At 31.7% G+C, this 26,905-nt stretch overlaps 7 protein-coding genes and 1 long non-coding RNA gene across 12 annotated transcripts in view; 2 read left to right on the top strand and 6 right to left on the bottom strand.

Moving 5' to 3' along the window:
• Positions 1-2,228, top strand: part of LOC108546647 (carboxypeptidase N subunit 2) — a 3,477-nt gene extending 1,249 nt beyond the window's left edge. Inside the window, 1 exon segment of the mRNA XM_017898857.1 lies at positions 1-2,228. This exon segment is cut by the window's left edge and continues 3 nt beyond it. Within this exon segment, the coding sequence (XP_017754346.1) occupies positions 1-669 (669 nt within the window). The 3' untranslated portion in view covers positions 670-2,228.
• LOC108546648 (uncharacterized) overlaps positions 1-4,318 on the bottom strand; it is a 17,851-nt gene extending 13,533 nt beyond the window's left edge. Inside the window, exon 1 of the long non-coding RNA XR_001890148.1 lies at positions 4,151-4,318. This is a non-coding gene — a long non-coding RNA (uncharacterized LOC108546648). The remainder of the gene's footprint in view (positions 1-4,150) is intronic.
• Positions 4,319-8,777: 4,459 nt separating this feature from the next.
• On the bottom strand, positions 8,778-10,780 carry holn1 (CD2 antigen cytoplasmic tail-binding protein 2 homolog holn1). Of its 2 annotated transcripts, XM_017898838.1 has the most exons (7): positions 10,725-10,780; positions 10,324-10,392; positions 10,097-10,260; positions 9,634-9,817; positions 9,377-9,558; positions 9,172-9,280; positions 8,778-9,090 (listed from the first exon to the last, which is right to left on the bottom strand). In XM_017898838.1, exons 2-7 carry the CDS (start codon positions 10,343-10,345, stop codon positions 8,864-8,866), a joined length of 888 nt encoding a protein of 295 aa, XP_017754327.1. In that variant the 5' UTR covers positions 10,346-10,392; positions 10,725-10,780; the 3' UTR covers positions 8,778-8,863. The 2 variants fall into 2 exon arrangements, with proteins under 2 accessions (XP_017754327.1, XP_017754326.1); XM_017898837.1 differs by lacking the exon at positions 10,725-10,780 and having other exon boundaries at positions 10,324-10,499.
• Positions 10,781-11,881: 1,101 nt separating this feature from the next.
• Positions 11,882-13,656, top strand: LOC108546633 (leucine-rich repeat-containing protein 28). Its single transcript, XM_017898836.1, has 6 exons — positions 11,882-12,305; positions 12,378-12,564; positions 12,673-12,831; positions 12,947-13,141; positions 13,236-13,481; positions 13,536-13,656. The coding sequence occupies exons 1-6, from the start codon at positions 11,936-11,938 to the stop codon at positions 13,600-13,602; spliced, it is 1,224 nt and encodes a 407-aa protein (XP_017754325.1). The 5' UTR covers positions 11,882-11,935; the 3' UTR covers positions 13,603-13,656.
• A 32-nt stretch (positions 13,657-13,688) lies between these two features.
• On the bottom strand, positions 13,689-15,611 carry LOC108546632 (uncharacterized). The gene is made up of 4 exons (XM_017898835.1): positions 15,422-15,611; positions 14,905-15,219; positions 14,598-14,825; positions 13,689-14,498 (listed from the first exon to the last, which is right to left on the bottom strand). The coding sequence occupies exons 1-4, from the start codon at positions 15,608-15,610 to the stop codon at positions 14,049-14,051; spliced, it is 1,182 nt and encodes a 393-aa protein (XP_017754324.1). The 5' UTR covers position 15,611; the 3' UTR covers positions 13,689-14,048.
• A 708-nt stretch (positions 15,612-16,319) lies between these two features.
• LOC108546637 (mpv17-like protein) lies at positions 16,320-18,092 on the bottom strand. Of its 4 annotated transcripts, none has more exons than XM_017898842.1 (5): positions 17,859-18,092; positions 17,706-17,794; positions 16,885-17,156; positions 16,680-16,811; positions 16,323-16,605 (listed from the first exon to the last, which is right to left on the bottom strand). In XM_017898842.1, exons 3-5 carry the CDS (start codon positions 17,140-17,142, stop codon positions 16,369-16,371), a joined length of 627 nt encoding a protein of 208 aa, XP_017754331.1. In that variant the 5' UTR covers positions 17,143-17,156; positions 17,706-17,794; positions 17,859-18,092; the 3' UTR covers positions 16,323-16,368. The 4 variants fall into 4 exon arrangements, with proteins under 4 accessions (XP_017754329.1, XP_017754330.1, XP_017754331.1 ...); XM_017898843.1 differs by having other exon boundaries at positions 17,863-18,092; XM_017898840.1 differs by lacking the exons at positions 17,706-17,794; positions 17,859-18,092 and adding an exon at positions 17,521-17,695 and having other exon boundaries at positions 16,320-16,605.
• A 910-nt stretch (positions 18,093-19,002) lies between these two features.
• On the bottom strand, positions 19,003-20,957 carry LOC108546635 (transcription factor E2F4). The gene is made up of 7 exons (XM_017898839.1): positions 20,804-20,957; positions 20,379-20,488; positions 19,987-20,257; positions 19,678-19,898; positions 19,326-19,435; positions 19,193-19,240; positions 19,003-19,112 (listed from the first exon to the last, which is right to left on the bottom strand). The coding sequence occupies exons 1-7, from the start codon at positions 20,909-20,911 to the stop codon at positions 19,003-19,005; spliced, it is 978 nt and encodes a 325-aa protein (XP_017754328.1). The 5' UTR covers positions 20,912-20,957.
• A 472-nt stretch (positions 20,958-21,429) lies between these two features.
• Positions 21,430-26,518, bottom strand: Taf2 (TATA-box binding protein associated factor 2). Its single transcript, XM_017898831.1, has 19 exons — positions 26,506-26,518; positions 26,357-26,409; positions 26,122-26,285; positions 25,829-26,045; positions 25,520-25,758; positions 25,230-25,451; positions 24,953-25,166; positions 24,630-24,881; positions 24,345-24,553; positions 24,002-24,241; positions 23,635-23,884; positions 23,416-23,556; positions 23,150-23,340; positions 22,871-23,082; positions 22,572-22,791; positions 22,346-22,499; positions 22,115-22,270; positions 21,847-22,020; positions 21,430-21,763 (listed from the first exon to the last, which is right to left on the bottom strand). The coding sequence occupies exons 1-19, from the start codon at positions 26,516-26,518 to the stop codon at positions 21,506-21,508; spliced, it is 3,579 nt and encodes a 1,192-aa protein (XP_017754320.1). The 3' UTR covers positions 21,430-21,505.
• Positions 26,519-26,905: the final 387 nt, after the last annotated feature.

Genomic DNA, 26,905 nt, shown 5'->3' with positions numbered 1-26,905 from the left:
CGGCGAAACGAGTCGAGACTCGAACTGGATACCCACGATATCATCTGCACCGACGAGGAATTCGCCGGGAAAGCCCTAATCGCTCTCTCGGAGGGTTCTTTACGATGCCGACTGAGCCCGCTCTATCTGTCGTTGTCAGCAGTCAGTTGCCTAGCCGCGACGGCGACCATCCTGGCGCTGATAGCGCATCTGACGCGTTCAAAGAGGAAGAAACGACTGGCGTACGCGGCACCGAATCGACCGGAATTCCTCGTCTACGTGGGCAGAAACAACGACGAGCTGGGCAAGAACGCGGAATCGTACAGCAGGCGGCTGCTGACGCGGAACGAGGACACCCCGTACAACACCCCACGCGGGAAGGCAGGCCAACAGAGCCCACAGTCGCAGGACACCAACATCTACGAGACGCCTAGGTACACCAGACCCAGCAATCGCCGAGACAACTGCACAGAGCCGACGTACGCCGGCCAGGCGGAAGAGGGTGTGTACGCCGTGGCTGACGTGACCGATCTCCGCGACGAGCCACCGGAAGTGCTGTCGCTTTATCGCATGCAGAGCCCAGCGGCACCCAGATCGAACGTTCACCGGTTGGACTACGGTTATGACTACGAGTACGATTACGATTACGAACCTCCGCTTCCGCAGAAACCTCATGTCGTGTTCGTCTGAGGTCACGGGAGCGTCTAACGCTGTGCGATGTGAACACAGGGGTTCGCTCTACGAACCCCCCGGAGACTACTGAAAGTCGTACGACGCAGCAGGCGTCGGACCCACCGAAACCGTCGTGACCCGAGCGCAACGAGCCGTCTAGCTGCGTACGTTCGAGGAACACTTATGGAATCCCGGAAAGAAGATTCACAGGGAAAACGGATTACCCCGTGACGCGTGCTAGCTTCGGCTCGTGCCTCGGTCACGTTCGGGGATCACGAAAGAAATTCCAACGACGACAGTCTCGCGCGCTGAATCTATCGTTGTCGCGAACTAAAAGAGAACAGAGAAGATGGGGTAGGAGGTGGATGAGGCCTTAATAGGGCTGGATCTATTCTAACTGATTGGCCGAGATCAAGCGTGATACGGTAATCCTTCCTTCCTTCACCGAAAGTATCGATTCTGTCGTCCATAGGGAAGGCTGTCTGGCTGGAGCACCCCGTTCGCCATGGGATGAAGTCAAACGCGTTGCAATGGGGATGCAATGGGGATGCAATGGGGATGCAATGTGGATCAGTCCGAATCGTTCAGCAACGCGTACACCAAACGATAGCAGGGATCCGTTCACCTGGCAGAACGGGGACAGATGCCGGCTAGACACACTCGTGGTGGACGAGTTGAAAATGAAATGTCTTCCGAGAGATAGTCGCGCCGCTGGAGAACAGCAGAATGCATTTTCGCTGGGGGAACGCAATCTGACTCGGAATGTAAATTGTACGGGCGCATAAACGTGGCCACCGTTGTATTACACGGGGCCACGGGGTAGTACGGGGTGGGAGATGGCTACGGGAACGTATTTATTTTCACGGATTGCGTCGGATTCCGTTGGTTCAGTGCAAATGCTACGCGCCGTGTTCCGAGGCGGGCGTTCATTTCGCATTTAAACGTAGTGACAAATCAAATCAAAGCAGCGTCTCGTTAGTCCGTTTAAACCCTCCTAGACTAGGCGTCCCAAGATTACTACCTCCCCTCTCGCTCACGTCTTCGCCCTGTCTGTCCCTTTCTTCTTTGCCCCTCTATTCCCATTTCCATCCGTTCCGCTCCATTCATTTAACTGTCCTTCTATAGTCGTCGTGTTTCTCTTTGCCGATTCGCATTCTGGAGAAGTTCGGAGATCCAGGCCGGAGGGAACCTTGACAAGATTTTTGCGAAACGGCCGGCTACCTCAAGCACAAGGATTTACATAAGTTAGAAACGAGTTGAGAAGAACGAAGGAGCACGGCGTTGTCAACCACGCGTCCCTTTATCCCAACGTTTCACTTTTTCCCTCATCTTTGTCTTTATAACTTTACATAAGGCGTACACGATTATACAGACACGTATTAACCGCATAAACACGGGCATAACACACGTACACACCGAAGGGAGCAAAAGACACTATGTTAGAATTCGTAACTGGACGGTCCATTTTTCTCTTTCCGCTTGGCTCCGCTGACGTCGAGCGAAAAGGACCGTTTCCAGGAGCAGATTGTAAATTGAAGCAATAATAGACGCGACCTTTACCATTAGGAACACACTACGAATACACCAAGGTATATTTAGAGACGAGATTTCACGTTTATACAAACTTAAGGCGTATTATATATATGATGATGATGATGATGATGATGATGATGATGATGATGATGATATATATATATATACATAAATAATATATATATATTTATTTATTAATTTATGATGTTAAGTTTGGAAAGATGTTACGTTTTAAATACGAGAAAAAATATACTTGATGCATCAACAAGAACATGCGTTACGTATCCATCACGAAGCATCACCGGAAAAGCGTCGAACCTTCGAATTCACGTATCCATGTGTACGTTTCCGATCATGAGTAACTGAATATTCGATGATTTCTCGTGAAACAACTACACTCGTGATAGTATATTCTGATTAATTCTCCATTTTGCGCTGTTTAACCTCCTTCTCCTAAGGTGGTCCATTTCTAGATGGACAAAGTACGAAAACAATAACTTTAAACGATACGAAAAATTCATAACCTGAATAATAACGAAAATCAAAAATTTTCGATCTAAAGGATTTTGTCATGAATTTTCAAGCTTTCGTAACATATAAATTCTTCTATTAAAGTTTACTATTTTACTACAGTTTATCACCCAGTTATCTAAAATTAATTGATTCGTTTAAACGTTAGAATGTATAAACAGGAACGTAGCCAATCGTGACGATTTCATGTGTCATATGGTGTCATTACGCGAATCCGTTGGTACGACTGCCCGGATAACTCGGCAGTGTGCGTTTTGCAGTGGAGCGCGTCCTCGAAACGCAACGCGTCTCCTGCTGATTAAAGTCTCCCAGCGCGATGGCTCCTCGAGGGGAAGTTCGAAAGTTAAATATTCAATTCTCCACGGTAAACCTTCGCCCGCGTCCGCTCGCTCAAAAACCTGGATCGCTGTAGAATTTCGGGAATAGTAATTCTATGACGTTTGCGTCGGAATAATAACCACCGATTCGTCGAACGAGATCAGAACGAGTATTATGCTTTCAAAATATTATTCTCGATCGATCTGGACGATTTCTTTTTTACCAGCTGCCTGTCTAATTTCAGAGATTAAATATATTCGATATATCGAATTACGCAGAACGATGAAACGAATCGATTGCTTTTTTAAGGTTAGGATATTTGTGATTTGAAGATACGACATCGTTTGACTTCATTGGAAATGATCTTGAAGAGATTCGTGACAGGTTTGTTGCTTGCTATCACTTTTTTGTACCAATCATCGGTTTTACAGTATTTCAATAATTTCAAAATAATTCAAGTATTGATACAAAGGTATAGTATAGTATGTAACATAGCTGTTAGGTTATATTTGTGTTCATAAGATGAATTTATAAATTCTAAAACTGTCACGTATGATCGAGGTATTTTTCATTTTTCGCGGTAATTTAACTTTCTCGACTTACTTCGAAGTTTCTTGAATTTAATTTAAAGCTTTTGGTAGGTAGCGTGAACGATTTTTATCAGACCCATACACAGCATATCGATCGAGAGTTAAATTCTTGACGGTATAACCGCCACGTAAAATGAACTCGCATAAAACTTTAACACCACGCACACGCGGACTACGGAATGAAATTCGAAAGTAAAAGACCCGTTAACGGTAAATAATAATCATATTTCATTGAAGTTTCCCCTCAAAGTTTTACGTTTCATATAACCGACCGGCTCCGGGATTTCAAGAATGTACAAATGGTCGAAATGCGTCATGGGAAGAGGATTGAAATAGAATTTGCGACTGAATCTAGCCCATGGCGTTCGAATTTGAGCAATTCCCCTGATACCAGACCGCTTAATTTACGCTGGCGATCGGGCTCGGTAGCCCGATAGCCAGCAGGCTAGATAAAGAATCGAAACAGCCGAAATAAAATATTCGCACCACCTGTAAGAACGCGAGCCAAATACAGTGAAATTACTCACAACGCGTTCGACGCTTTTCTCCCGTATTTCTTCAGTATTCCCCTCGGTGATCGGTCGGTGGATAGCCGTGAAGAATTCTTTATCTCCCGAAGTATCCGAATCTCGAATCAAGGATGAAAACAGCGGCATCGAACCGTGTTATGGTTTCACTGACCCAGAAGCTCACGACTGTCGTTCACGGACTACCGTCCGACCGTCCATCACGTGGAAGTTTCGAAGTTTCAATAGCGAAGTTCGCGACCGATCACTAGATGTCACGGTCAGGCTGAAAACTTACAATTAGTAGTAACGATATATACCTCTAGATGGGGTATTTGGTTGAGACGATTTTTCAATTCCCATTTCATTTTCCACCGTTCGACACCGATAGAGTGAAACGCGAAATTATCGGAAGTTTTATAATTCGGCTGCGGAAATTATGGACATCTGATATCCGGAGATTCATGTTATATACGAGTGCTGTGAATAGCATGAACTCGTCAGATTGGTTGGTTTAAATGTTTGCATTTGACTTGTATTCGCGTGTGCATAACGTTGACGTAACGAAGCCGCAAGAATAAGATTGTGACGTTAATGTTACACATATGTTAGGTTAAATTTGAAATACTTGAATTTTCATTTATCAGTAACCATGATTAAGTTTTACATAGTAGTGCTTACACAAAATAGGTTACACGGTAGAAATAAATCGATTTTCGAGACTATATTTACATCTGACTATATAATCAAAGATATACTTTATATATTACAGAATACCGAATAAGACAAGTAAAATACGGAAAACCTCTGCACGCAAATAATACTCCCGCACGTTTAATGGTACAAATACAAATTTATGCATACATCTAAACCGATCACAGAACGTGATACGTAAGTTCGTTCCATTTCGACCATTCTGTTTCTTCCAGATTAATTCGATTCGGATTGAGCGAGCGTTCGAGGACAGAAGGGAAGCAGGGCAGAGAAAATGGCTCTGGAATTCAGTAGGAGGGAAGTTTCGAGCGAAAGAAACCTAGATTAAAGAGCAATTAGAAAAAAAAGCAGGGAAGAAAGGGAAACTGAAAATGAAAAGAACGAACGGCAGAAAGAAAAAGCGAGCCACCGGACCACCCTCTGACAGGCCAAAATATTAGAGTTGGAAGCGTTTCATTGGACCCACTTTCCCGGTCGGTTAGCCAAGATTCCACGGTGGCACTTCGCCCGACTCGTTAGTCATGGTAGTTAGTCAAGCTACATGGATCTCGTCCGAGGAACGAAGAAGAGGAAGATGAAAAAGAGGAAGGCTGCTTGTGCAGCCAGAGAGCCGGTGGATCGCGCGAGAAAAACGAAAACAGCTTCCCTCTGTCCGCTTCCTTTCCCGTTCTTCGCGGTGTCCCTTTCTATCTCCCCTTTTCTTTTTTATTCACTCCCCTTTTTTCCTTTCCGGTTTCGTGTCACGGGGATTTCGATGCGTTCGAGGCGTGCCCCATCGACGGCTATTTTTGTATGTACATAGAGACAAGAGCTGCGCAACGTCGAATGCACATCACGTTCCTCAGGCGCGTAAACGTCCGTCTTCAGTGTTCGTTGTTTTTTGCCATTTGATACTCCTCTATCTGTCTCTCACACTTTGTCTATCTATCTATCTGTCTGTCTGTCTGTCTGTCTGTCTGTCTGCCTATGATAATATCTCCGCCGGTTTCATAACAACGATGCGAGAAAATACACCTGTTAAACGATTTCGGGGTCCTTTTTAAATGCAGTCCGACTGCTTCGTAAATCGACGCGATAAGGTCTCGTGTATTGCGATGAAGATGATGACCGAGCGTGGTTGCACGATTATTTCGAATACTGGTCTCCCGTTCACTCGAGTCTTCATCGATGCTAATGCGGCTAATGAACGATGTCGCCGGAGAACGGGATTTCCTGCTGTGTTTGAGAAAAATTTCTCGGATACGTCGCTAATGAGACGTACTTAGGGCTTCGTGTCCCAACATGCATCGGTAGCAACGTCTTCGGTTAATTGGTTTGAATCTGTGTAATGTGTGTTATCAACTGTCGTGAATATTGCAAAATTTCTAGAAAGTTCGTTAAGTACGTCATTTTCGAAAGTATTATTTAAACATTAAGTATTATAGAATTAAATGTGTCAAAATAAATTGTAAAAATCAAAAATGAGATGAGATGAAACGAAACGAGAAAGATATTGAAATTATAGATAAAATTGAATGTCGTTTTCGTTTGTTGATACCTCCAGTATCAAAAAGGCAGATCGACATCGTATAAATTATAATATCACGTTCAATTAAATTTCCACGATTCCCCAGGGAATAAGTGTGAATTCGAGATAGCTATATCGTAATCTGCTGTCAATTCATAAAGTACGAGATAACTCGTGAACCGGAGCAAATTAACACCGATTTACTACATTAATCCTCGAGTAACAAATGAAAGGCAATTTATCGTAATTATAACAATTTCCTATTTATACGATCGTGAAATTTCTATGGTATTCGAGCGATTCCTTCTCAAACATCAGGATGCTTGCTAATTCAGCCGCATACTCATGTATCTGACGTTTAATGGAGCTATAGTAATCCGTAGACTAATTAAGGTTAGGATTAAGACGATATCGATGCGAACGTTTGTTTTTCTTCATACGTCTAATGAAGAAACGAAACAATTCGTATACTTCGTTACTACACTTTGCGTATTTTGCGTGCGTTTATGAAACCGGCTTACGAATGTGTCTACTGTTTGTGTCGTTCTTAACCTTTTCTTCGACTCCCGTCTGATCTGTTTCCTGACCATTTGCATCCTAATTGTACTGCGAAAGTCAAAGAAAAAGTCAGTGTAACTTGTTTCGTCGTGAATGTACCCTCCTGTATCTATGTGAATTTTTCCTGTAAATATTAGTATAATAGGTTCGTGTGTTCGTAGCCGTTTTGTATGTACAGCCACTAGCTTCACCCTTTTTGTTTCCGTCATTCTCTTTTCTTCTTACTTTCCAATATTTTAAATTTTGTTTATTAAATACGTATAGAGAAAAAGGTTGAAAATAACGATGCGAAATTGATGATTTCTGTATTTTGTTGATTCGCAAAATTTTCCGTAGAAATGTTGAGTATGAAATTCGTCATTTCCGCAAAAATATTGCGAATTATTCCTTCTTTGCGCGATAGATTTTTGAATTTGATAAAGTCTCTTTGAAATATTCCTCGTCAGCGGAAAACGGCAGATGTCGAGTATAAACTAAATCTAATATGACGTTAATATTTCACGACGTTTAAAATAATATTACGTACTACGTTACATCATGTGCATTCTGGTATTTTCGACAAACGTATCGTGATCATGTGCAGGATTTTTCAATTTTGGATTAACGATCAGAGGAGTTCCATAAATTTTTGTAACGAAGCTAACATTACTAGAACGAACTTTCGTTTCGTTTATATATATATAAAAATTAAAAAATATATACATACTACTACCAGTATAGTAGTACGTATATACATGCATACTCACGGGTAAATATGTATGTACGATTTACTTACATACACGAAATATTTTAAGTAATCATATAGAAATTTCATACATTGCTAATAAAAATGTTCAAGATATCTAATAAAGTTATATTGTATATTCAGTAACACGTGTGCTATTTGTCTAATACATAGCATAGTGCCTGTTACATCCTTTTTATGTTGCGTTGTTTTGTTGTATATGTACATAGAATATCACGTGTAGCTATCCTATATCTTGCGTTTTATGTGTCAAAATGTTTTTATGTGCTTAGCTTTGAATACAATACAATAATTTTATGTTTTATTGAAAATTCGCTTATTTTTAACTTTATATTGAATACCTAAAATAAACAACAAGAAAGAAATTACAGACTTTTCAGAATTTATTTTCTCAAAAATTTAAAAGTACGAATGTAAAAGATGCCGTATCACGCTCTGTTGGGTAAATAACGATGGTCGCAAGGTTTTTATGCGTGGTACAAATAGATTTACTTTAGGGATAAAATCGTATTTAAAAATACTGCGTTGCGCGAACCATAAATTCTGCCACCCGTATTCTCCTACCATTATTGAGCATGCACAGGAAGTTCCTGTAATTTCAATTTTTTCTTGATTTAAGTACCATACCGAATGGTCCGTAATAAAACAGCAGCAAATACTTTCAAAACACATCCTTAACCCCTTGACTTACGATTTAAGTTTCGATGTTTGGCATGTTTGGCCCGATTTCCTTACCATGAGTCTCACACGATATTGTACCTGCAGGGGTTAAACGATATGTATGTAAAATATCTTTAAAGTTTAAATTTTAGGATAAAATAATACATACATGGAAAAAAAATAAAAGTATTTCTTGAATAAGTTTATTGACGCGATATGTATCAAGAATGGACAATTGTTATTTTATACATTTTAGTTACATAAAATGAGTTAACAGTCAGTATTATTCCTGACAATACTCTTCTTTAAATACAGATAGAGATAACTTTTAGTTTTGATATTCATTATATTATAATTTCAAAATGTCAGGATATTAGATTACCCAAGTTTACAACAATAATGTACATAACGATACATAATTAGTCTATACTTCATTACATTAAACATTATTTCCGATTGCGTTAAAATCAAAGCACTAGTTTAGTAATTTATCATAAAAAAAATTACAATTACTAGTTCTCTTATCAAATGATTATAGCAAAACAAAACATCACAGGTAAAGTTCAAAATCTACTCTTGCAGCATTATAAAACTGATTATGTTGACCCGTTCTTCGTACCCAAGCTCCACTCTTAAAATATCCTTCTTTTGCCCATGCATGCATTTGTTCACTTGTATGTGGACCATGAATTTTTGCATTTTCATCTTGTGACCACTTTAATTCCCATGATATTTCTTCCTCTTTATCTTCAGAATTATCCATTTCTTTAACATTACCTAAGAAACAAAATAAACATTATTTGTAATATCAAAAAATTATATAGAAAGAATCTATAATTTCTTAGAAAATATGATTACTTTCATTTCCACCCAATTTTGCTTTTTCTTTTATATCAAAGTCATCAGCATACATATCTAATTCTGCTTCCTGCTTTGAAGGATGAGCATGCTTTTCCCCTTGTTCAACCTATAAAAATTATATCATAGTAAATATGTTAGGAATTTTTAATACAATTAGCATTTTACATCAGTGTTTTCTTTGTCTTTTATTAAACATAGTTACCTTTTTTTTTATTTGCTCATAACTTTCTTGATATATATCCATATTTCCAGTACGAGTTAGCACTTCATTTGCCAATTCTGTTAATTTTGTTATACTAACAGAATTTTGATCATCTTCTATTGGTTTTTTTTCCTGTTTCCTCTTCCATCTCTCTGCAGTAGTCAAACTCTTTTTTCCTTTACCTGCAAATAGTTCTAATAAGAAACATATTCTTCTTAATAGAATTTAATGATTTAAAAATGAATCGAAAATACTACCAAGCCTGCATAAAGCCTTAGAAACAGTTTCTCCAGGTTGTAAGTATTCCAATATTTGTTTATACATCGGAATTGGATTGAACATAATATCTGGATCTTCATCTTCACTATCGCTATCTGCTAGTCCATGTGTTTTACCGCTTTCATTTTTCTTCTTTACACTTGCTGTAGAACTCGGTTTGATCTATCAAGATTATGCCTTAGTAATGTTTTGCATCACTGAGTAAACAAGGCAGGTTTACAGATAATTCTATTTGTCTGCTGTATGAAAACATATTCTGATATTTCAATATGCAAAAGTCCAAGAGCAACAAAAATTATAAACACCAAAACAAATTTGCATTTTATTTTAAACTATAGAACTTCAAAGACTCAGTTCATAATATAATTGTACAAATTTAATAAATTAATTTTAGTCACATATCATTACATTAAAATCATATAATAAATTAACTTTACAAACCTGCATCCAATCAATGTTATCTAACCAATTATCTCTAATTTCTTTTTCTTTATTCCAAAGATAATGGCCCTGCTTATCAAAATGTCCTTCTTCTAATTCTTCTTTCATATTAAATGCTGTAAACCCCACATTCGTTTCTGGTGCACTTGGTCCATCCTCAGCACCTAATGATTAAATATTAATATTTAACATTATGGTAAACAAATTGTGATATAATTTTTACATACCTTCAAATTCATCATCACTCATTATATTATAATTGTCATCATTAACTTCATCATCTTCTTCATCTGAGTCTAATGAATTTTTTAATGGTGGTTTATTAATATTATTATCTTCCAACTCATCAAATTTACGTTTATACATTGTCGAGTATTGTAAATAACAAATCTATGATAAAAGATATCCGTTTTTTATCGTATTAATTTATTGTTGATTCTTCTGTACAATGTTCCAGAACGAATAGTACAACATAATTTTTTATTGTCCAATACTCTACTTGTACCAAAGAAAATGTTATTTAGTTATAGATGCTGATAACTACACTTTGTTTTTATAACGTGTAACAAGTGAACTTTTAGGAAAATATGTTTAAGATTATACAATTATTTATAAAACGTTTAGTTACGTTTAAATTAGGTTAGATTTTGAGTAGAGTGGTAAATGACTTCGATTGCTACAAGCGTCTCCTGGTAGAACCGAACAGAATTAAGATGTGATGTAGATATATAATTTAAATATATTTATGTTCTTCATACAATCAAATTTGTATGTTCTAATCCATTATTTAATTTTTAACCAATTTGATTAATTTAATTTTATAAATAAAAAAGACAATATGCCATTAAATGTAAATATAAATTAAAAACTATTCGTTATAAAATAATGGATCTAATGAACAAAGCATCTATTTAACACTTGATAAATAACTATTTATCATTTATTGTGATAAATTTTAAATTTTAGTAATAAAAAAGTTAATACATGATATTTAAATCGAAGTATTTATTTATGCCCTCTATAAAATATAACACTTTAGTACTATAATAGATGCATGAAAGGGTACAATTTGTCAGCTACGTATATACAGTAATAGCGTATAATGTTTAGTATATATGTATTGATTATCATAAAGTGCAAGTTATTGATAAAATTCACGCATAATAATGTATAAATACAACATTTTTCCATACACAAAATAACTGCAAAAGTTTTTCATGTCCAATGTTTCTATTTAACATAACTTATATCATTCATAAAATTTTATATAATATGTTAAAGATAAATTCTTTTAACAACATATTTGATAAAATAGAATGAAATAAAATATGCAACAACAACACATATTGTTATTTATCTACTATCTCTCACAGCATTATGGAAAAAGTAGTAAGTAAAAATTTTCAGTATAAAATAAAACCTGCTTTTGTCAATATATTTATTAATGAATTAAATCGTTAATAATGTGTTTTAATAAATGAATCTATTATATTCTAAAATTTGTATTAAAAGTATTAACTGTAGTATCGTTAATTATTATAAAATACTTTTAATTTAAAATGTTTTTAAGAGATTATGTTTATTTCTTATGACAATGACTGTAATATTTCATTATTTTTTAAAACTTGTATGTTGTAAATACATGAATTATGAATTCAAGACAGTTACAAACTACAATATAAAATAATATTGCTATATAATAGGTTACTAATATAAATCTTTCAAGCAGGCTAAAGTTATTTTGAGCATACTTTGAAGGTTAACTGCCTGCCTCAGAAATTCAGAATTTACTCCCTCAGTTTTATATATGAAAACAATTTTGATTAAATTTATTTAAAAATGGACTCAGATTCTACAGAAATGGTGAAAGAAATAAAAGATAAGGTAATATTACACTGGAATTGTAGAGGTCTTGTGGAATTTCCTGAAGAGATAAGGATTTATGGGAGTCACATTCAAGAAATATATTTGAAATGGAATAAACTTACTACTTTACCTCCATGGATTGTAGAACTTGTTAATGTTACTAATTTATATGTATATGAAAATTTTATCAAAGAAATACCTTTAGAACTTTGTCAAATGAATCAATTAACAGTCCTTGATTTGAGTGCTAATAAGTTAGAGCAAATATCTCCTTGTATAAGAAATTTAGTTAGCTTAAAATGTTTATTCCTAAATCAAAACTTGATAAATAAATTACCGATCGGTAAGTCTTTAGTTACAAGAATTTTTAGGTTTACAATTTTATTTCATTTGATCTTTCATATAATTTTTGTAGAAATGAATCAAATGCTTAACTTAGAAATCTTGTCTATTTGTGGAAATAGATTTGTTGCATTGCCAGAATGGATTGGTTCTTTACCTAAATTAAAGGAGTTAAATGCGGATAATAATTATTTAAAAGAACTTCCAAATAGACTGACTTTGTCTCCACAATTGTCAATAATTTCTGTACGTTCTAACAGGTTGTTACATTAAATAATCACTAGACATTGAACCAAATTGGTTTATTATTAATAAATTTTTTTAACATTTTAAATACTTTTATTTTATGCAGAATAATTTTTATATAGGCTAAGGTACTTACCATTAAATGGATTTGTATCATCTCCTTGTATTAGATTTGATGCAAATGTACATTTAAATTATTTGTCATATCCACTCCTTTACCAGTTAACATCTCAAGTTCTACATTCATATGTTCAAACTCAAAGAAATATTTTGAACCATGGGTATGTACATTTTGCAACATGAATATAAATATATAAGATACATTAAATTCCATTAAAATAAATTTGTTTGTATTTATTATTGGATCTATAACTGCGTACAAATATACAACTATAGATGTTTTACAAAATATCGTGATAACACTACATTATATACAAATATAAAATTAAAGATAAAAATAAATGCATTGCATGAAAAAGATACTGATCCCATAATTGAATTACCACGTCAGCTCTTAAAAGTTCATAATGTACATGAAAATAAAGTTATTTCTTTATGGGAATTAGCTTTGAGAAAAGTCTATACTGAAAGGTAATTTCTTATTTTGTCACATTCACATTATTTCTAATAACTGTTCATTATCTTCCAGAATTTTAAGTTCAAACTATTTGATATTGAATTTTAGGTATAAACATACACTTAATATTTCTGTATCACCTATAAGCATAAATGTTCAATATGAACCACTTACAATAAAGAATTACCAGAAACTTGATTTTAATGTTTCATGTAATTTGCTAATGAATGGTCCAGTTAGTATTTGTGTGAATTTTCAATGTCAACAACCGATTTTTACAGAAACTTGGATTATTATTGGTGTTGATTATTATACAGAGTCTATAACAACAGTTGCATTATGTTGCTGCAGAAGGTAAGATAAATCTTATATATAGATTTATATATAATATCAGATTTAATTTTTCAGATGTGCAGCTGAATTTTCTAAACAATGCAATATGATAATAAAACATACCTGGAATTGTATAAATTAATGATATCTTGTTTAGAAAATAATTCTATAAATACATTGCATTAAAAGAATAAGAATTTAATGTTTTCAAATCAGACTAAAAGACATTGTATCATTTACATTTTTCAGTAATGATCAGTATAAATTAACTCTTTGCACTCCGTTGTCGCCGCTGGGGTATGATTGTTAAGTAAGCTACTAACTCCTTTATCGCCATAGTAGCCACAACGGAATGCAAAGGGTTAATATCAAAACATTTACATATTATTTTCTATTACAGTGGCTAGCATTTTAAACTTTCAGTATGCAAAAGAATTGCTTATTTTATTCATTACACGACCATTTTTAAATTACATGTTTTTTTATAACTTCATTTTTTAATTATTTTGCATATTAAGAAAATTTATATCTTTCATATAGTGAACAATTTGTTTAGACCATATGAATATTTTTTATATAATTTCACATTCAAGCTATGAGAAGATCTAAAGCTCTATCACGATCGATATTACATTTTAAAAGCGCAGCAGATGCCCTTTCTTCAGGAAAACCTAAATCTCGTAAGATACATAGATTTTCATAGTAAACTTTGGCTTTTTCTTGATTGTATTCTGTAAGGGCAAGAGCTTTTTCAGCATCCTCCCCAGAAATTCCGATTTCTTCTAAAGCTTGAACAGCTAGTAAATACTCTACAATTTTTTTATTATCTTGACCACCTAAATCGCGTATAGCACGAGCAGCTCTCGATAAAGGAAAACCCATGTCGTTCAAATGTCGAGCCAACTTTTTATCTTCTTCTGTTAAATCCAATAATAAATTCACAAGTGCAACTTGATTTGCTACTATTGGTTCTTCTTGCTTTAATGTTTCATGAGTGCTAGTGTCAGGGCCTTCTAAATTTGGCCAAGGTTTCCAATCCTGTTGTGTATATATATATATATACATATATAAAATGGATAAATAGTTGAACAGCAAAAATTATTCAAAGTACATCATTTTTATAAAAAATGCTATTACCTCCAAGATTGGTCTTTTTAAATCTCTTTGAAGTTCTTGTACAATTGCAGATACACTTCGATGTTTGATATTTTCTTGTTCATTACCTTCTTTCTGATCAGTTGTTTCACTTTTGACATTATCATTCTTTTTTTGTATATGAGTTTTTGATTTATCATTAACTGTTAAATCATTCAATAAACTTTCTAATTTTGCTGGAGGTACCCACTGAGATGTAGGTTGTAATACCTAGAATATGAACAATACATATGTTACATTTTATCATTCATTATTTAATTATGACAGCAAGTAAAGATATTTTATTGACCTGAGCAAGTTCTTCCATATCATTGATTGTTTTTAGTTCCATGTTGTCAAATGGACTGCTTGTATCATTATCAAAATCAGCAAAATCAAGACCATTTGCTTTTACATGATCTTGAAGGTCATTAGCAGGTGGAGATAAAGGTTGTGGAGTAAGAATTGTTGTTTCTGGCACAGGTGCATTTATAGGCTTTGAAGTATCAGGTAATGGAGGTGGTGGTGGGGGTGAAAATTCATTTTTTTGTTTCTTTCTTTTCTCATCTAATCGTGCATGCCGAGCTTTGCTATTTGCTTGTCTAACATTCCGCCATTCTGTCATCTATACATCAAATTATTGCAAATTATAATAATTAATTTCAATAAATAATATACAAATATACATTTCAATCAAATTTGTTTTAATATTAGTAATTGCTTCCTTTATAATAAGAAAGATTACAAAATCGATTTACATATATTATAAGATATAATTAGTCTCTAAATAAATTTAAATTTCATAAATTGTTGAAATAGTACTCAACCTTTTCCAATACTGATCGTTCCAAATTGAAATCATAAGTTAATTTCGATACATCTGGTAGCTTATTATTATATGCAGCTGGTAAACATATTTTTCTTGGAGGTTTATAAGCTTCTGCAATTTTAACGTGAATTCCATCCATATAAGATGCAAATAAATCACATTGTGCTGATACAGAAGAACGAGTCATATCTCAGTATAATATTTAAAAAAATTAAATTGTCAAAACTTCAAATCGCTACATATAAGACTCATATCATAACCTCATGTTGTTTCACTATGTTTTTATTTGTGTAATCGAATTACACTTCACAATTAATGATACTTGTTTTCGAAATATACTCAAAAAATAACATGTTTCTTATTAATAATGTCTATTAAGAATATTGACTTGTATTTAATAGCTTGCAATAATTTGAACTTGTGATCTTCAATGCAGCCATATTGAATTTACCTAGTACAATCGATAAAAGCGCCAAATCAATATAATATTAAAATTTAATTTTTAGATACGATTGATAATTTGAAATTAATGTATAAAAATTGATTTCAAGGAAACACGGGTTGTTTAACAATTATTTATTTTTTATTATTTATTAACAATAAATATAAATTACTATCAACACTATCACAATAAATATCACTAAAAAATTGAACAATAAAAGCATTTTCTATATACTTTCATAATTTTTAACTGTTACCAGTTCGTAATTACATCTACTATAGTACAAACACATAAATCATATCTAAACATATGCATACATATGCATAAATATTTAAATTTATTTTGTACCTTAGGTAACAAGTATTACAATTGACCTTGCTGTATTGTATATTTTTTATACACACACACACACACACACACACACACACACATATATATATGTATATATGCATATGCATGTACACAAATTAATAAATTGAGCTAAATAATTTTCATATAAATCTTCATCGTATAACTGATACCTTTTTACTTTTATCTTCTGCTTGACTAGAAGGTTTAGCATTGCTTAATTTATTGTCATTTTTTATATCATTTTGTTTCTTCTTTGCTTCCAAAGCTTTCATATAAGCAAGGAAAGATGTCCAAATTAAACTACAGAAACTTACATAAACAACACGATTATGTTCTGGAACCAAAAAAAAGTTGACTGTTTGTAAAATGGGCCATACACAAACACCAACCTAAAAAAGATAATTATTTGTAATCTCTTTTATTATTTGTAATATAAGTTTTACATTATTCATATATATTTTACTTTGTAAGTAGGCCAGAATTTATGTTTAACTTCTTCAAGACATTCAGCTACTGGTTTCATTTCAAGTAAATTTATGCCAAAAAAGAAGCAACACATTGCAGCAGGACTATATGTGACTTGTTCTACTAAAGCCTATAAAAAAATATTATTAATTATTAATATTATATCTCGTAAACCATGACTATTTTAATTAATTTTAATATACTTTAGTAATTGCAGATTTCAGGTCTGATTTTGGCCAAAAGTATGAAGAGCATCTTAACCAACAATATAGTGTTGGAGCTACAAAAAACCCACCATATAAACTAAATCTTAATGCTTGTATGTAATTTAGTTCGTCGTTTCCTATTAATTTTTGTTGTATTAAACTTCCTGTCGGCCATATGATAGCATAAGAAGCCATTCCTCTTACAACTGGATACTTTTGCGATACTTCGCGAAATTTTATAAAAATAATACGCATTTTTGCAGTAATCACTGAAATACAAACAATTTTAATTATTAAGTAAAATATGATATTATCAAGTAACTTTAATTATAAATATTTATAAAATCGTTGAAATGATGTATATACAAATTAAATGAAATTTTCAACATGAACAATCAAATAAAAAATCCAAACTACTATTGTTTAGTGTGCGTTTGTATGTTAACGTACATTACATAATTAAACAATTTTTATTATATTAGTATTAGTTTGTTCCAAAAAATTTTATAAATTTCATGCTTTTTTGTTCACAGCACGTAATAAGTCAGTTCGGAATAACTGATGCTACGCGCCAAACAAAAGAGTATGCGCAGTGTTTCAGAAGTAGAGAAATAATTTTTTCTACGTACTTACGTATAGCTGAAAAAATTTTTAGAAAGTTACACATGTCACTTGAAATATCATCTATTATATTTTTCAAATCATTTTAAATGCACTGATAAGCTATTAGAAGCGATAGTGTCATTGAAACTTAGAACATTGCAACAATTTCAAAGGACATCATAAATTTTCTTGTTCGTATATCTTTTTTTTCATACCTTTCCTTGATAAAGGGTTGAAATGTTGATAATATTACCGCGGTTTGTTTGAATGTGACGCGTGGAAATTCGCTGCACCGCGAATTTGTCTGAAACACCAAACCTGTAAAGTTGACACATCTGGAAATGATTCACTACTACGGAAACACGTACATACTGGCAATCGTTGAGACGAGACTTATATTCGACACGCGCAAAAGTACCAACGATGACGAAACTGGTCGATCCATTCTTATCTGTCCTTGGTAATTTCGTGTCTTTCGTGTACAGTTTTCCGATAGTTTAATATATCATATAAGTGACTACACATCGTCTTTTAATTACGTATGAATCAAAGATGTCGATAACAATGTGTAACGAGAGCACAATAATATTGGAATGCTTGACGTCAGTGACATTTGAAATAAGGAGTAGATTGATCAGTATAGTTTAAAAAGGATGTGAAAAGGTTTGAAATAAAACACTTTATAGATTAAACTGTTTTTCTATAATTATATAGCACATATATAACAGTGTTGAAACATGACTTTATTATAAAGTAAATTATGGGTTCTTGGTCTCTTTAGTTGTACCTTGTTTCCATTAAGTTTATTTTTGCTTAAATAACTATAATATTCACAAACTTAATTAGTGTCATTGAATGCAGTAACAAAGATATAATATACAACATGGAAAATACATTATAAAAAGAGTACAAGTACACATGTACTCATTTACAATAAACCATGATGATCTCATAAACATTCTAAAAAATCAAATTCACACAATTATACAGAATGTACATTTTATATTGTCTCAAATAATTTTTATGTAAACAAATACCTAAAAAAACATTACGTAATTTAATCAGACATATACAAAGTTTATAAAAACAATGCTAATTTGCTCATCATAAAAATATTTCTTCTTTTAATACTTTCCTTATATGCAATCACTATAAATAAACACATATTTTCGTTTGTATGCACACAAGGATAAAATTTGTAAATAAACTTATAGAAATCACGTGTCATAGATTATAAACAATTTGTCAAAATTTAGAATTCTTATTGTTTAATTAAATAAAGATCCAACAGAACTAACTGTTAGAAATATTTTTTTCTATAATCTGTATTATTTTTTTTATTTCTACTAATAAAAAAATACTGCATGTATTCAATGATCATTATTCATATCCATTTTTTAAAATTATATACATAGAACAGCCTTCAGAAATTGTCAACAAATTTTTTTGCAATTTTGCATATTATTGGCACAGTCCAAACCATCCAATCACTTAAACTATACAACATATTACTCATTTTGCTGTAATATCAAACAAATCACAAATTCCTTCATTTTCACTAAGATTAAAGTGATAATCTTTTTCACTGGGTGGTGGACTTAATCTTACTAATGGTCCATAAACTGAAAATAAAATTTATAAAATTATATCAATATTTATAATTACTTATCCATTTTAATTTTATCATTAATTTTTTACTTACTGTCAGAATAAATTTGATCAAATAATTCTAAATCTTTTTGAGCAATATCTGAAATTATATATCATTTAATTTAATAATTTAATAAAATTAGAGTGATCACTATATTTATATTTTAGAAGTTAGTATTATTCACCTGATGTACTAACATCCCGAAGTACTATCTTTGCTTCTATTAATTCTGCATCATCTTCTTCATCTTCATCAGATATAACAGGATCAGGTTTAATGGTCCCTTTTGGAGGCCTGTAAATATGAACCAAAATTTGTAGTTAAATTATAATTATTGACTAATTTATATTGATAGATAATATATGCAAATGTAAGATCTACACCAATAGAATAGATTTTTTCTTGAAATCTATTCACCCCTTTTAAGATCTATTTTCAAGACATTTATTGTATGCTCTTTGCAAGTCAGAAATATTATCTTATTATTTTTGACGCGAATAGAGCAAATTTCATTGAATTTATAAATTTGTTTTTACCTTCCAACTCTTCTCTTTGGTTTAACATTAGCTTCCTCCTTTTTCTCTTCTTCTTCCTTTCCTCTTTTTGTACCTTTTACTTCCTCTTGTAATCTCATTTCCAATATTTTATTATCGTATGTTTTAGCTAGTTCTGGTTGAATCATATATACCTTAATTTCACCTGAATTACTTTTTAGGAACATTTCATAATTTATTTCTTTATCATCTTCCTCAGAGGTCTAATAACAATGTTACAAAATAAAATTTAGTGCTTAATCTTTGTTTAAAATTATTTAAATTTAAATTCCTTTGAGAGTAAAAAAATACCTGTGTTATATTTGGTACACTTAATTTTGTATCAGGAGGAGCTTGAATTCCTAATACAAAATCATCAGGAAAATTTTCTTTAACGTCTTCATAAGTGATATATGCATATTTCCTATTGATCAAATCATTTTCTATATTTTTTATACTCTGTTGAATCCACTGAGTGTGCATGTCTAATAATTGTTCATGATCTTCTAATTTTCTTATTTCATCTTTTAAATCAGTTAATTTTTCACCAACTTCTTGTGTATTACAACCTGGTCCTGCTCCTCTGGTGATGTATTTAAAATATTACATTACATGAGACATACAGAAGTGCATCAATAAAAATGTTAAAAATATAAAGAAATATACAAAATATTTGATAAATGATGAATACAAATAAAACATACTTCCATTGAATACTATTTTTACTTTTCTTCTCAATGAGTCCAATACCTTCAAGAACGTTAGTAATATCATAAATTCGCCTTTTCTGCCGAACTTCTAAAATATCAGCTGCCTATAACATTATTAATTTACCATCGTATGTTATCAAATATAGTCAAGATCTGTGTTCTATTTTATAGGTTATGTAGGACAGCACGTTGAGATATTAAAACTTGCGACATATTGGTTGTGTAATGTTAAATGAGAGTAATTTGAAGCATAAAAGTAATCTTTGTTCTTTAAGATATTATAAAAGGATTTGAAATATTGACTTTAGTGATACTTATTTCAAAATTCCCGCAAGCTAGAAATGGCGTGTACGCCCGCGACAACTTAACCTAGCAAGTAGGTTAACTTTTTATACCTAAGCTTTTATAAAAGCACTTACTACTTTTAAATCGAGGACGCCATCCTTTGCTTTCTGTAATAAAGTGACGAAACGAGTCGTTAATAAACCAAGGGACTTTTCAAATCTACTTTGTTGATTATCTGCCATTCTCGAGGTCGTTGTCAAAATTTTCAAAACTCACTATTCCCTTCGAAATTGCCGCAACACCACAGACGCCATCCTAGTTAATACGTAAGAAGTATTTAAATATGAGCGCGTCTCTAGTGTCGGATGTAACGTTAAAAAATTTGATATGACTATAAATGATTACTACCGTTTTACTATTGAATTATATTTTCTATTAAAATACCTTTTAATTTTAAGTAAAATAAAATAAAACTTTTTATTTTGTTACATATCTTTTAATATGTTTATAAACTTATTTAAGTCAATTTTAATTATCTTTAATATTTATATTTTCCAATTTATGACTATTATTCTTTTACATTAAAAAAGACAAATATTAATTCAATCATAGTATACTATATAGAAGGAAAACAGTTCTAATTTTAATTATTTTATTTAACAAAATAAATGAAAATATTTTTTGTATAATATATTTAAAAATGCATATTTACATGTATTGATGATTTACGTTCTCGTTCATGATGTATTAGAATGTGGGTCTTAAATTATATAAAAATTATATAAGGTATAAACAATGATAGCTTTAAAAGCCTATATACGTTGTCCAATATTTTACTATGGAAAAATAAATTCATTAGTAACAGTCGTTGCATCTGGACTGAGACTGGAACTGGCTGAGCTTAAAGTTTCTTCTTTAATTTTTAAATTTGAAGAATCTTTAGTTTTATCTTTTTCTTTATCTTTTTCTTTATCTTTAACTTTGTCTTTATCTTTATCTTTGTCTTTTTTCTCTTTATCTTTACCATGCTTATGATCATGTTTATGTTTATGTTTGTGTTTATGTTTCTTTTTGTCCTTTTTCTTTTTCTTATTCTACAAAATAAATGATATATATTAGTGAGGTTTATATTAATGAATAACTTAATTTATTTCTGAAGAAATGTTTGATGCTTTACCTTATTGGCAGAATCACTTTTTTGTTTGTGATCCTCTCCTTCTTTTTTAAACATCCCTGGCTCAAAACCTACTGGTCCTGGTGCCCCCATAATACCAGGTAATGATGCAGAATTATCACTATAATATTCTGATTTTACTTTTCCATCACTATTTACAGATGGCGTTCGATCATCCTTTTTAATATACAAATACAAATTAAAATTATAATTTTATGCTTAAGATTACTGACAACAATATCTAGTTTTATTTTGTCATAATATATTTTACCTGTTTTTGTCTCTTTATTTCTGGACCATAATCAACTGAATTAGAAGGACCTGGAACTTCTCTATGTGGAGAAGGTTTTCTTTTGCCTGGTCCACTTGCATTTTCGATTTCTACTATTGATGATTCATGTTTTATATGTGATACATTTGGTTTTATCTGAAGCAAATATAATTTGTGTCATACTTGTTTTCGGTATTTATATAATGCAAAGTTTCTTTCATTGTAACTTACATCTTGTTCTGGACTTGGAGGTCCTGTTCTTTTTGGTTTAGTAATAGCAGCAAGCTCAGGAATAGGAAGGCAGAATGGTCGTTTTGATCCATACAAAGTGTAATATAAATCAACTAGATCACATCGAATTTTAGGATCATGAGAAAGCATACCACTGTATCAATAAGTTTATATTAAAGATTTTGATAAAAAGATTGAAATAAATAACAATTGAAATTTAATATACTTAATTAAATTCCATATACGGTCAACCAATTCAGGACGATCTAATCGATGTTTATGTGCTCTTTCAAATGGTCGGTTTTCAACCATAAGTCTCACTAATCTATGTCGTACTCCAGGATGGGGATCCATTTCTATCATATCTAATAAAAATTCTAAATCTTCCCATTTGCCATCTACTCTAGTAAAGTCAACTAATGCTTGTAATGCTGCAACTCTAACATCTAAACCAATTATGATAAGAATATATGAACGATAGTATTATTAATGTGTATAATAGAAAGTATAAAAGTCCTTGTATACCTATGAATTGTCCATATGCAGCATATGCTCTAAAGAGATGAGGATTACTTGGAAGGTGACCAAACTTTTGTAAAATCCGTATGACTTTCAGACAAGAAACACTAACTGTATACTTATAACATGGCAATAATTTTTCCAAATTTAAATTTCTTGTTACTTCCTCTAATATAGCTCTTGTATCAACTGACAGAGATTCTGCAGTAATAGCTGTCCTGAAGAAGAACATTAATATATAATTATAAAAATATAATAATTTTTTTTTTTTAATATTTATTATACCCTTGCTGCACACTAATTACAGGTGTAACTGTAGCTCCAAGAGCTTCAATTAATGCAGCCCTATAATAATTATCTGAATATCTATTTTTACTGTTATCATTATATTTAAATAAGTCCATCAAAAAGGCTAAAACTTCTGGCGGACATATACCGTGAGCATTACGTAAACCTGCCATGGCTACAGGTATAGTCTAAAATCATAAAAAATTTATCAAAATATAAAATACAATATAATATTTTACTATATTAATAAATGTTAATTAAACCTTTTGCAAAAAATAATGTTGAAAGTTTGAAAAGTTATTTTGTTTAATTATACGTCTACATGAAGCCGACCCAAATAATTTTCGGAATATGGCTAACATTGCTGGTGGTCCTGCCCATGTTGCAACCATAGCATTAGCAACCTATGTTATTTTATTAACATAAATAAACTGCACATAGATAAATAATTTTAGAATATGAATATTCAAAATATAGGAAACCTTAGTTAAACAATGTGCCGCTCGTAATCTAACTTTATAATAGCAATGTTCATTTTCTATAGTATCAGTCAATGCTAATCGGGTAGCTGGTGTAGCATGATTTTGCAAGGCTTCAATAGCTTCTAATTGTGCAGTAACATCTCTTTCATGCCTTAGTTGGTATTGCCATTGATAATCAGGTTGTTCAATTTGAACAGCACGTAAAAGTGTCATTTCAGGATCTAATCTTATCCATAACACAGGAGAATCACTGTAAAAATTTATATACAAAAATTTGTTTACATCATAATCATATTACATTAATATTAACTTAAATAATATTAAATTATAGTTTAGAATTATAGTAACATATTAAAATAATACTTACTCCATAGCAGAAAGATCCATATCTACTTCTTCTCCAGTACACAGTGGAATCTTTTTCTTTTTATTTCTACGACTTTTACTGTGACATGTTATATCTGCTTTTGCTACAGTACCTTCAATTTGTAAGGTATGTTTAAAAGTGCCGTCTAATTCTTGAATATTAACTAAAAGTGGACCAACATATTTCCTAATTCCTCTTTGATTTGTAGTATCTTGTCGAATTTCTAATTCTACTGTATTTCTAAGTAATACATTTATGTTGATAAATAATAAAAATTTGCAATATAAGCCGAAGTTAAATTCGAAATACAATTTGTTTGCTTGAAAATTTATAATATAAATACCTTTTTCTGTTAAATACAAAACTTAAACTAAATTTTGCATGTCCACCAGTTCTAACCCATTGATCTATAAAAACAGCCATATCTTTACCAGTTACAGTAAAAATTGCTTTTGTAAACACATTTGTACTAATTAACATATGCGACCAAAGCCCAGAATCGATTTTTTGTTGTGCAGCATTAGCAGCTAGAGATAACTGTTTATTGAAAACCTGAAAGATAATAAAATAAATTTTTACTTATTTGAAATTAAAATAAAAGTGACATTGCATTTGTAGAAGTATACACCTGTAGAAGTAATTCTTGCCCAATTCGATGTTCTAACATTCTAATAACTAAGTGTGCTTTTTTACGAAGCACTTCAATATATTTTGGAGACATTGTGTGTAAATTTCTTATTGGAAAATAAAATCCAGGATCTGGAGTCCTGGGTGTAGGTGCTGGTGTATTAGCCGTAATAGGTAATGGAGCTGGTGGCTGAGAAGGATCTAATATTATTCCTCCAAATTGTTCTTCATATTTTACAACTTCTTGCAATTCCTAAAAATATTTATAGCCCCAAATTTCTACAAAACTATATCAATACATATTAGTGAGAAAGTTTCATATACCGATTGTATCCACTCCCTGTATTCATTATTTCCAAAACATTTCTTTGCATATAAACCAGTTAGGTATGTTGAAATACCTTTAGGTAACCACGTGTCAGACCAATTTTGCATAGATATGAAACAACCAAAAAATTGTTCTGCAACAGCTTGTGCCATAGCTTTCTTTGTAACATAAACTTGATCAATAATTGCAGTTGAATGTAATAAATTTGTGCTAAAAATGAACAAACATTTAATACATAATTATTATTGAAATATTTAATATTCAAATACTTACTTTAAAATACTCATAGTAGCATATGCATTTATATCTTCATCTAATTCATCTACAAAAACTTGTTTATAGCAAGAATAAGGATATCTGTTTGACAATGTTTCTTCATAAAATTCAAATGCTTCATGCATATATTTTGCAGAGACTTTCAGTGATGGTAATAATTGTGGCAAACAAAAATGTGTTACTTCATGCATATATGGGTCTACAAATATCTCAAATGGTCTGGAAGTAATAGTAGTTTTATATACAAACAAAATCTGTTTACTACAAATGAAGTTTATATAACTTACCCAACTGCAAGTGCAATATTTGGCGCACATGCAGGTGTATTAAGGACATAGTGAAAAGTTTTCCTACGCATATCTGGAGTATATACAACTTCTACAAGGTCTCCACAAGATACAGCTGTCATAGAATCATCAACAGTAAATTCTAATTTCCAAGTACATGGTTCTGCAAAACTATCAACACACGGAAACCATAATCTTGAAGAATTTTCATAACTATATGTATACATGTGTGCACCTCTCTAAAAAAAATTTTTAATTATAAATTCATATAAATAAGATTAATTTTTACATGTAACAAATTTACAATACCTCTGCTAATGTTCCTTCACAATTTGGAACAACAAAATGTACCCCACCTTGGGGCTGTTCTAAAGAAAACTCAATGCTAATTCTTAAACTTCTACCTTCAGCAACTAAATGTGCAGCATCTGGTGGAATTTGTACAACTAATTCTCCTGCATTATTATCTGGATCAACTCTTTGTGCAGCTGCTAAATGCATATTTGAAAAAAATTCTAATGATCGTCTGAAAAAATGTCATCACATTGTATTAAGTTTTCATTATATAAGAATACTACATATAACTACGTTTAAACACTTACTGCTTGCCATCTCCTTGGCAAATATCTAAAAATGGATCAAAATATTGAAATGGTGCTTCATACGTGTCATTTAAACATACTCTATAAATCCTACATTGTTTTGCATTTAGTTTTATAAGTCTTAATGTATCTCTAAGTGGAACAATTGTTAATTCTACAAATCCCTGCACATGAAATAGATATCTATAAAACAATAGTTAGAAAAATTTCAATTAACAATAATTATTGTACTTACAATGATGCTTTTCCTTTGGAAACTTATACCTGTAAGGCTCAGTATTTGATGAGCTGTATAATAAAAAGAAAATATTAAATAATATATAATATAACTAATAAATAATACAAAATATTAAATAAATTTATTTATTATTGTGAAGAAGTTACAACTTAATGTCATAAAGTTGTAAAAACTGTAGATATAAAGTTTTGTAAACATAACCTTAATGTAATAGTATAAGAATAGAATAAAATTACATATTTATACATTTCTTCACAGATATTCAGTGTTTATTATTGAAATTAATTAGTAGAATTACGTGAAGCTTTGTTTATTGAAATATCAACTGTGATTAGAAATTTTTGTTTACATTATAAAATTCTTGGAGATACTTATAATTTATATGGTCGACTATTATCGGCCGTTCTTTCTTTCTTCATGTTTCCATTAATATAATTCCACTACTTTTTTTCATTAACATGTATTTATTTATATATTTTGTCAAGTTAAAATGTCAAATATGTTTGACATTTTAATGTATTGAAAGCAGTATTTCCATGTGAATAC

This window comes from Eufriesea mexicana, unplaced genomic scaffold (genome assembly GCF_001483705.2).
Source record: "Eufriesea mexicana isolate 0111107269 unplaced genomic scaffold, ASM148370v2 scaffold739, whole genome shotgun sequence".
Lineage (NCBI taxonomy): Eukaryota > Metazoa > Arthropoda > Insecta > Hymenoptera > Apidae > Eufriesea > Eufriesea mexicana.
This window is presented reverse-complemented; position numbering and strand designations above follow the sequence as displayed.